The 11183-nt window shown below is 36.3% G+C and overlaps 1 protein-coding gene across 6 annotated transcripts in view; it reads right to left on the bottom strand.

Moving 5' to 3' along the window:
• Positions 1–2136: 2136 nt before the first annotated feature.
• Positions 2137–11183, bottom strand: part of LOC117306941 (voltage-dependent L-type calcium channel subunit alpha-1D-like) — a 110263-nt gene continuing 101216 nt past the window's right edge. For all 6 annotated transcript variants that reach the window (XM_033791527.1, XM_033791528.1, XM_033791526.1 and 3 more), the window contains one exon: positions 2137–9526. In XM_033791527.1, the coding sequence (XP_033647418.1) occupies positions 9185–9526 (342 nt within the window). In that variant the 3' untranslated portion in view covers positions 2137–9184. The remainder of the gene's footprint in view (positions 9527–11183) is intronic.

Below are 11183 nucleotides of genomic sequence, written 5' to 3'. Positions count from 1 at the left end.
TTTGTACGGTCCAAAAATAAATCAAGATATTTTTCAAAGTAGGGTCTCGAATAGAATGTACAATTTGGCTTCTTCAGTTTGTTTTAGTTTTTTTTTTTACTTATAAATTCATTATAGTGAATGGATCTGTAAAATTAACATCACTCGGAGTAAAATAATTCTGTCATTAATCCTCATTAATTTGATCTGATTAATAATATTTTAGCTTGTATTTAAAGAAATATATAATATCCAGCGTATTTTCAAGCGAAATGTTTCTGATACTCTGCTAGTTTTGGAGTAGAAAGACTGAGGAACTGGCAACAGAATTGCAGGGCTTGAAGACTGGACCGCTGGCCCTCTAGAGGCCAGTGGTTTCAGTGTCAGGCCAGTGGTTGAATAATACCTCGCTGGCCCTGTGTAATATCTTGAACAAAAACATTTGTTTAAATGTTGACTTTAAGTCTTAAAAATTCCTTTTGAATTCTGTAGACCGTATTGAATAACCCCTTATTTGCTATGAAAGTCGCCATCTTGTAGGGCAAATCATATGCGCGTCCAAACACGTACATCAATGAAGCACGCAGCATTTCCAGACGCCATGTTGTAGGGCAGATATTTGAACGGTGAGGTCATATTCAATACGGTCTATTGAGTAGTCCTGCCTCAATTGAGAAATGAGATCAAAATTCTTCACATAAGTCTTATATATGTAGTGTGTTTCAATGCATGTTCTCAGGACTCACTAATTTTTCTTTCAATTCGACTCTGGTATTGTACAAATAATTCTTGTCCAGTCAACGCTTTGAGCTACATGCCCTGTAGTCTTGTGAATTCCCCCCCCCCCCAAATTCAAGCCCTGAATTGTGTACAAGCTTTATGTTAAAATTTAATTAAAGGGAAGGTACACGTTTGGTAATTACTCAAAACGAATATAGTATAAAACAAAGTATAAAACATTGTGGGAAACGACTCCCTCTGAAGCAACGTAGTTTTTGGGAGAGAGGTAGTTTCTCACTAAAATAATAAAAGACTTCTAGCTAGAAGTCTTTTATTCCTGTCTGAAAGCACACAAGTTCGTCCAACAAGGGTGTTTTTTTTCTTTCATAAATTTCACGCAACTCCGATGACCGATTGAGCACAAATTTTCACAGGCTTGTTATTTTATGCTTATGATGGGATACACCAAGTGAGGACACTGGTCTTTGACAATTACCAAACGTGTACCTTCCCTTTAATTCAGCTTTCTGATGTTTATGTCTTAGACGGATATAAGGAAGGCATGCAACAATACTTACTTAAATTTAATCAACTAAAATGTATTCTTATCTGTACAATTTATGTGCATGTAAATAGTTTTATTTTCAATTTACTTGATATGCATAAAATCAATGACAGAATATAATTAACCTACAAATCCCTATCCCTGTTGTGAATGTTTTATTTGGCGTGTGCTGCGCATTGCTGGTGGACACCAAACTGAATAACACAGTACACTTTTAAATGGAACATTTAATTTGTTTTCTATAATGAAATTGTATTAATAAGACTGTAATGTTTCCACTCAAGAAGCAAGTTTGTTCCAGAATCAAAATCTGCTGATACATTTTTTTTAATTTTCGAAAATAATGTTGTTAGTCTGCGTTTGCTTCTGAACCAATGGAATGTTTGAAACAGATGACTCTTCTCCAGTAATTCTTGTTGCGCTATCAGCAACTGACATTAACAAATTGTATTAGTCACCAGTAGAGGGCGCAATATCGACTGGCTCGGAGGCTGGGATCGGGCTAGTCTATGAATCTGGATCAACATGTTTATTTGATACAGATAACTCTTCTCCAGTAATTTGTATTGGGGGGGGGTGCAAAGACATATTTTAGGGGGCTATTTTTTAATGTATTGAATCACTGTTTTGGAGAGCTCTGCGGGAAGGTGAAAGGTTCCTGGGGGAGGTGGCCTGCCCTACCCTGTCCCCCCTCCTCTAGCCATGCAGAATCCATGGAATCTGCTTTCAATAATTTTTTGAATATCCAAATCCTGCAAGGTCAAAGAGTCATCATTTTCCTCGAGGCCTCCGACCAAAGTCGATGCACAAAAACAGACATTACTAAAATACTGAATACTAAGTAAATTAATATAAATCAAAAGAAAAAAAGATATGTTGAATATGTTACATTTCTTGTTTTATTCAAACAGTCCATGGGCTATGGTACAGGGGATAGTGTAAATACAATCAACGCAATGTTATCTACCATATAGAAAAATCTAGGATATATAAATGCCTTTTTCTTTCAAATAATTACACTTTTCAAAAGTACTTTTTTATTTCCACAAAGAATGATGCGTATATATAAATAGCAAGTGTTAAAATGTGAATATTCAGACAACATAAAAGATCAGTGTTAGTATTTATAGGCCCCTATTTTCATTCTCTCAACATTATACATACATTTACAATAGGGTTGTGACTCCAATGATTTGCATACATTTTGTTAAACAAAAGGAACAGTTTAATAACAAAGCTGGTAAGTGGGATCGTGATGATAGTTGTCAACAAGTGTTTTGAAAAGGAAGTGATTGTAAAAGCCAAGTTCTTGTAAAATGTTCATGTATTTACATTTGAAATTTAAATACAGAACACAAATTGATAGAAACAAGACCAGTTTGAGAATGAGCCTGGTGCGTGTTGACAAATAAAAAACAATATATCATCCCAAGAGCTGCTTCAATATGTTCATGGTTTGTCCCTGACGGGTTCGGAAATATAGAAAACCTCAAAACATCACAAAACTCATTGTCTGATGCCATCTTTCTGATTTCTTTTTGTTACTAAAAAACTTGGCTCATAGGCCTATGTGACACTTCTTACGAAAACCTGGCACTTTCTGACAAAAATTCCAAACTGGGTTAATTTGCTCATCACACAAAATTTAATGTGAATAGGAACATTCAAATAACACCTAATATAGTTGTTATTGATGTAAGTATGTATCTCAGATAATTACCCAGTAACTTATATGGACACAATCTTTTACTTTTTTTTTCAAATGGCGACCCCCCAAAACGGGTCACAAAAGCACCCTCAAGAGTCATCTTTCCCATTCTGAAAACCGGGTGTTCGTTAGTCTTTATTATTATTTTTTTAACAAATTTTTTTTCTGAAGGTCATTAATATAATGACAGAATTTTTTCTTCTTCATGTCTTTCATTTCTGAGAACTACCTGATTTTGGCATAGGGGCCGATCACAGTTCAGTTAAGAATGCATATATGAATGAGCTATAGACGCGCAGCCCAAGTTTGGCCAACCAAGGTTGGGAAGCTTGTCTATGGGAAGCCATAAATGCCCAAAGCAAAAACAGTTAGCCACAGTTTGTAACAAATGTTACACAAAATATTCAAAAGTAGTGTTGAGTTTGATGGAAGCAAAGCAACATTTTTTTATTTTTTTTTTCACTGTTAAATTTGCAAGAAATGTCTTGAATGTTTAATAAACATTCGGCCATCCATGCTCTTGCCAGCCCGGTTTGTTTATCGGCAATAGAAAGGGATTATTGGGCTATGTATGTAATCAAAAGCTACAGTTCAGAGCCAATAATAATATAACAATCTTGAAGACACACCCACACATAATATTTGGTCCAAAAATATTAATTACAAAATAGTCAAAAAATATACTCCAATTTGTGGGGTATAATGGGTTGTACTTGACAATCCCGTCGAGTCTGAAGACAAAACAGTTCTAAGGTGGGTGTGGAACTGGAAGAAATAGTAGGAGCTTCCTGAACAATGGGAGTATTTTGCTAACTTTGCTAAGAGGGAATATGAGATGGTAAGGATTTAATATTTGGGCCTGCCACTGTTTAACATATGTAAAATTCACGTTTCAACTTTTAGGAAAATATTTGTTTTTTGTTGCTTTTTGGTGTGAAGTGTAAACAAGAAGTTGATGAGCATACTATGATATAAACACAGCTGATTTTTTTGATATAGTTTTCATACATCCACAAGACAACATGAATAACTTGGTTATAAAGCTTTAGAATACACATTAAGAGTGCTACAAGAAATATAGCTTTTTTTTTTTAAACATGTGAGTACATTACATGTTGCAGTCTAGGGCACTTAATGGCGTGAGTCAATTCCTTTGCTTTAAAGGAACATTACAGAATTGGTAAGAAAAAAACTTGTCTAAGATCAAGGATTTACAACTATTACACGGTCGAATGATGATAGTAGAATACATCCCTTGAAATATTTCTGTATGAAATATCATCTTTGATGAGAAACAAATAAAACTAGTTTCCTGTTTGGAGTTTATCGCTCAGTGAGCAAGTTGATAATTTTGCTGTTTATCGATGTCATGCAAAATGTGTAAATAATTTTTCCACAATTTTTTTGTAACCCAGATGGCCAATCGATCTCACTTCTACAGGTTTGTCAGTTTATGTATATGGTGGACTACATAAAGTGCATACAATGCCAGCAACTGTTAGCAAAAACCAATTCTGTAATATTCCTTTAAAGTGTTTTCTTCTCCCTTTGACGATAGGCAATAGTTCTGATAATCTCATTTTGAGAACACTTCTGTGAGACCAGCTCAGAATTGTTTAACTTTATGGATAATTACAACAATTCAATATCCGATTGATTGATTTTCCAACCTGTCTTATATATAATATACTTTGTTTATACACACTGCCTTATATCTCTGCTGCAAATTATTCATCTATCGTCAACATTGCACATTTAAGGGGAGTATGACATCAAATTGGCACTTTACCCACGGCAATAAATTACAAGAAAAAAATGAGTCTCAGATTAATGTTTCCATTTCAAGAAAACATTCTGGTATTTTGATACAATATTGAATTTTTTATACATTTGGATCATGGGTGTGGGTCGGTATTACAATATTGAATTCTTATGCCTGAATACATTTGGGGAGGGGGTGAGGCGGATGTGTGGGGGTGGTCTGTACAATAATTTATAACCAATATTGTGACTAATTCAATCTAAGCAGGCCTGTCATTTCAGCTTTGAGCGGGCAAGGCCATTTTGATTTTGAAAATGGCACTTTTATTGGAAAGTCGATGGGAAAGTTTTGAAGGGGCACCAGTACCAACAGCAATTAGCTTCGGAAAGAAAATGTATTCATCAAATCATCGAAAACTGAAACATTGAAATCGTTTTGAAATAAAAGACGATGTTACAAACTGCACAAAGTGTATAATAGAAAAGGAACAAATAAACATGTAGTAAAATATTTCACAAGATTCTCAAAAGCTCTCAAACATCATTTGGTTGATTCCACTATGTTTCATAGTAAAGAAAATAAAGAAAAATATGATATTGCTGTAATACGTTAAATTCATTGTTGAATTATTTTGCAAAATATAAAGAACCAATTCTTGATTGAATTTAGCTCCAGTTGCAAAACAACTTTAAAGTGAATGTATCAAAATAATAAGACAGACTTTTTCCCACAAGCACTGAATGTCCATCATCCCTTTTTCTTGTTATATACCGCGGTTATAGATTGTGAATTTTTATTGGTCGAGAACCAATCATGTGATGTGCTTCATGTACAAAGACGCACATGCATGCTCTGAGGGGAACACGAGTTATAAATCCCCACTTCGTGAGTGGTCGTCTTTCTAGCGTCAAAAACAGCCCCAGGTTCGAGGTCGTAATATACGCTGGTACTACGTAAATTGGTTAACCTTCCTGTGTGATGTGCCATAGGGAACAGTGAAGCAATATCTTTATCAATGACACGTTCATCTGAATTTTTAACTGTATCGATTTTGTTGTTATATTAATGTTTGACTATGATAACAGATCGCCTCAAAAAAAGAGGTATCTACATGTATTACCATTTTTGAAAGCACATCAAGTATTGCACACCCGTATCTTTTCTTTTGAAAGATTGCACTATAGTTTTAATAAGTACTATAAATCCTTTCAACAAACCGATTTTCGGTCACCCGAAATACCTTTCACAAAGACTATTGACTTGATTATTGACTTGTGGGAAATTGTTCATAGAATAATGAAAAGACTATTCTTCCTTTGTCCGACCTCCGCGACCTTCAGTCAAAACTCTTTCATGGAGTATTTTGGAGGAAAATCAACCAAGAAACAGAAAGTAAACTGACTGTACAATCTCTGTAGGCCTACATGCTGACGCTTCTAATAGAGCACCCCAAAATTGCTTCACTAAACAACCATGCAAAAAAGCCGGATATCTCACCAAATTTTATAAGCAATAAATAAATAGTCTTCTTCATTTATAAAATAGTTCATATTTTGTGTTTTTCATTTTGGTTTATGTTAAGAAAGCTGTGATATTTGTCCAAGTTATATTATACAGTTTATAGTAGACACAATGTTACATGACACACACACACACACACATAGACAATGTTTTACAATTGTTACAGATTAACATCAAAAGTGGTGAAACAAAAATATCAAACAATTGCAGCCACACTGGTCACCTTCCCCGCTCAATTACTGATAATTGCTGTGGAGCTGAATGCCATGTCACAGGCACCAGCCTTTTGTTTATACATTGCCTCAATATGGGCTGTATCACAGTGACCAAGACTACAGTTTTACAAAGGTTTACAAATGAAAGTCAGGGAAATATGCAAAGTTAACCACAAGAATTGAAGATTAATATTTCGGAAGCTAGAAAAAAAACATGAAATGCTCATTATTGTGCCTAGTTTGGATTTGTGAGTGTGTGATTAAACCAAACAAATGTAGCAAATATCTTTTGTTATGATACATAAATTACCAATTGAGTGGTACAAATTAAGGCAAGAAAGCTGACAACTTTTCAAAATAGAACCCCTCCCCCATAAAGAAACATCTTCACAGAGCTATGTTGAATCAAGATAGTACTGTAAAAAACCCGATAAAAGCCCAAGAAAGCAATCTTCTCGAGAGAGTCCCCCCCTCTGAAATTCAGACTCCGCCCCCGAACACACTATACCGTGCATGAGGAAACACTTTCTGTGGAACGAATGAATGTGATTGGAGCATACTGTTTAAAATAATCCATCGTATAGACACATAGTGACACAAACAAAATGCCGAAAGCAATACTCAACAATAATATCAAATATCTAGTCGGCCTACACGTCTATTCCAACGTTCCCTATTTATATACAGAAAGACACAAGCCAACATGACTAAACATTTTGATACAGCCAGAAATACTCCCCAGTTATCAGATACAAAAATGGTTTTGATAAAATTTGATATAATAATATATATATATTTAAAACCGTGGAATGAACACTGTTAGAGGCACCAGTGTATTAGCTCTGCTAATTAAGTGAGTGAAAAGTGAACAGAAAAGAGTGAACTCATGAATCTATAATACACTACCACAGCAATGATCTCACTCTTCTGAAGTCATTGTTTACTGACGATTTAAGAATGAAAAGTTTCACACCGAGAAAGAAATTTAGAAAGAAGCTCTCACGTCTGACTTATTATAAAACATTCAATGTGTAAGTGTGAAATAAGAAAAAATCAGAAATTGCACCAATTAATAACTCGTTGAAAACTTAATTAGCATTCAACTGTTAAGGGATGCTATAACATCCTGGGAACTGTTTCAAATGCTGTCATTTTTAAAATTTTTTAATCAACGACAATGTCAGCAAATATTTCTTTAGAGGACGTTCTTGTTTGTTTATCAACCTACATGAGGAACTTGGTTCATTCAACATGGTTGAGATACAATGGTATTAAGCCATTGTCTTAAAAAATGAGTAAATATTGGGCATATCTTCTGCCATAAAATGCTCACCAAAATGGATGCCATGAATTGTACCCTTCCAACATTAATCACTTTAACCCATGCATTTATAGTAGTGATGCTACATAAGAGCACAGTTATTGGGGAGTGTCTTGCTAGTGAAGGCTACACACAACCACAGTCCTTGAGTAATGTCTTAGGAGTGATAGCTACACACAACCACAGTTCTTGGGGAGTGTCTTGCTTGTGAAGGCTACACACAACCACAGTCCTTGAGGAGTGTCTTAGGAGTGCTAGCTACACACAACCACAGTTCTTGAGGAGTGTCTTGCTTGTGAAGGCTACACACAACCACAGTCCTTGAGGAGTGTCTTAGGAGTGATAGCTACACACAACCACAGTTCTTGGTGAGTGTCTTGCTAGTGATAGCTACACACAACCACAGTTCTTGGGTAGTGTCTTAGGAGTGATAGCTTCACACAACCACAGTTCTTGAGGATGTGGGCATGTATTGCTAGTGAAGGCTACACACAACCACAGTCCTTGAGGAGTGTTATAGGAGTGATAGCTACACACAACCACAGTTCTTGGGGAGTGTCTTGCTAGTGAAGGCTACACACAACCACGTGTCTTTTGGAGTGCTTGATAGTGATGGCTACATACAAACACAGTTCTTGAGAAGTGACTTGGTAGTAATGACCACACACAACCATGGTTCTTTTGGAGTGTTTGGTAGTAAGGACCACACACAACCATGGTTCTTTTGGAGTGTCTCATCAGTAGTGAAAGCTACACACAACCACGGTTCTTGAGAAGTGTCTTGGTAGTGATGGCTACACACAACCACGTTGGAGAAGTGTCTTGGTGTATTCTCCTATAAGTGATCAAAGAAATGTTGATGGTCCCACGAGGCAGCCAAGTTGGTAGAGAGTTTCTAGCGTAGGTAACTTTGAGAAATTTTCTTGCAACTTCCACAAACTCTATGTAATTTATCAAAGAAGACGGGCAACATGAATGATCACATGATGATAAATCCGAAGGATGTTGGAGACTATCCACTTTTATAGCGAAGTTGTTTTTTAAATATAGTCCATAGGGTCTGAATATTGACAGCTACAAATAAGTCACTGCCTATGAAAATTTAGTTTTGTCGACCCTCCTGAAGGAAGAAGTAGAATGATGTTTCCCAGTATAACTTCAGACAGGACGCCGATAACACTGATTCCAATAAGAAACAACGGAACATGATAAAAATCCTTGCGATAAAACGTAAAGTTCTCTTCCACAAATAGCTCTCCAAGTCTTTTTGAGTTGTAAAAAAAAACATAAATTGCATTAAATACAAAAAAACTGATCTGTGAAGAGTGGAATCTATGAAGAAATATATTACATCTTGTTAATTTAAGAGGCATGTCAAAATCTAACATGCCTGCTAGAGAGTTGTGACATAAACCATGTCCTGCTCAGGGTCAGTTGCTATGGGCTTCTCGTCCTCAGACTCTGGTTCGCTACTTTCACTGTCGAGGTGAAGCCTGCCCTCGCCCAGCGGGGTGCGTTCGTGAGGAGAGGATCGCTGCGTATAGTCCTGGAGCTCATAACCACTGAGGTGGTCGAAGTAGGGCAGTGGCGTTTCACCCTGGTTGGCTTGTATGAGTTTATGGGCGGCTTCGTCTATTTCAATGTGTGTCATGTCGCAGGCTTCGGCAAGTTCTCGTTTGACAGTGGTGATGAGGTCGCGATCGTGAATGGGAGAGATGCCTTCTTCTTCTAGTACCTAAAGAAACAAAAAATAAGAGAGGAGGAATATCAACAACAAGTCAACAAGTTGTTATACTTGTTCCTAAGGAAACCAATATTATAGGAACAATAGATTAGTATTCTTCAGCCATTCATCGAAGGTGTCATCGCCAAAGTCGACCTTTGACCTCAATGGGAAGATCTGAGTGCAGAACGGTTTGAGGAGCACTACACCCATATCTGTTCCACAGTTCCAAGTAAATGAGAAGAGCATTACAAATATGCAGGCTTATTATTAGTAAAGAATTTGATTTGAAGAAGTTGATTATGTAATAAAGAGAAACTTGAATCAGACACAACTTTAAAAAAGGAAGTGTTTAGGAGGTAAAGACCTTCTTAAAAAACTGTAGGAAGTAACAGCATTGAGGTAGACAGTTGTTAAAGATGATGATAAAAACAAATATCAAAAAAGGCAGTATATAAACTATGGAAGTCATAAATTATTCAAATAACTTGCTAGGGGTGTCAAGCGGATAAGAGCTCCGAACTCGAGCTCTGGTGTTTCTGTTCAGCATAGAGTGTGGGTTCGAGTCTCGGCCGTGCTGAGCCAGACACTTAACTATAATTGCATCTCTCTAGAGAGGTAAATGGGCAGGTATGGTTCTTGTGGTTTAATGAGCTTATTATTAGTAGGGCATTTGTTGCACAGGCTGAGTACTCCCCAAGGAGTTTAGATGGTTTAAGGAGTTAATTAAATGGTCCAATGACCAGGGGCTAAGATGTTAGAAGTGCTTTGAGAAGCCCTTCGGGTGTGTAAAGCATGGTATTTTTATAATAAATGTCAAAAGGCAGAATAAAAGTCAATCATGGAGGAAAGGAAATCTCAAGCTGGACATGCAGATACAAAACCAAACGTATGAGACATTTACCTGGCTGTAACCATCTCTTTACACGTCAACTTTAATGCTGAAAAATAAAGATGGTTCTGCCACAGACAAATGTCTTAAAAACAAAGCTTATTCAGTTATCACTTTGTTTACAAACTATCACTTATCAACAAGTTTAGTTCAGAACAGGATACTAAATAAAGATATGAAGCCAACTGCAAAGAATTGTCAAACTGAAATTCCTGTATCTTCAATTAAAGCCATTGGACCCTTTCGGTAAACAGTGTTGTCCAACGCCCACACTTTGTGTATCACAACTTCTATATCAAATAACAAACCTGTGAAAATTTAGGCTCAATCGGTCATCGGAGTTGGGAGAAAACAACGGGAAAACCCACCCTTGTTTCCGCGCGTTTCGCCGTGTCATGACATGTGTTTAAAATAAATCCGTAATTCTCGTTAACGAGAATTTATATTGTTTTGCTGTTTTCTCAAAAAGTAAAGCATTTCATGGAATAATATTTCAAGAGAAGTCTTTCAACATTGCCTTCTGTAAACCCTGTAAGTTATTTGTAAATCTGTGAACTTTTTTTTTTTTTTTCTGAACCGAAAGGGTCCAATGGCTTTAAAGAACAGTTCATCTAAACAAGCCTCAAATAGCAGAAAGAATCAGATGATTTCAGAAGGAGAGATAAAAGATGAGTAAAATGTTTCAAGATGCACATTCTCTGACATGCTCAAACAGCACACCCTGTCAGGAATTACAATAATCATAACAAACCTTAAATATCAATCCACAGCTTGTTT

This window comes from Asterias rubens, chromosome 2 (assembly GCF_902459465.1).
Source record: "Asterias rubens chromosome 2, eAstRub1.3, whole genome shotgun sequence".
NCBI lineage: Eukaryota > Metazoa > Echinodermata > Asteroidea > Forcipulatida > Asteriidae > Asterias > Asterias rubens.
The sequence above is the reverse complement of the archived record's forward strand: the minus strand, read 5'-3'. Positions and strand labels throughout refer to the sequence as shown.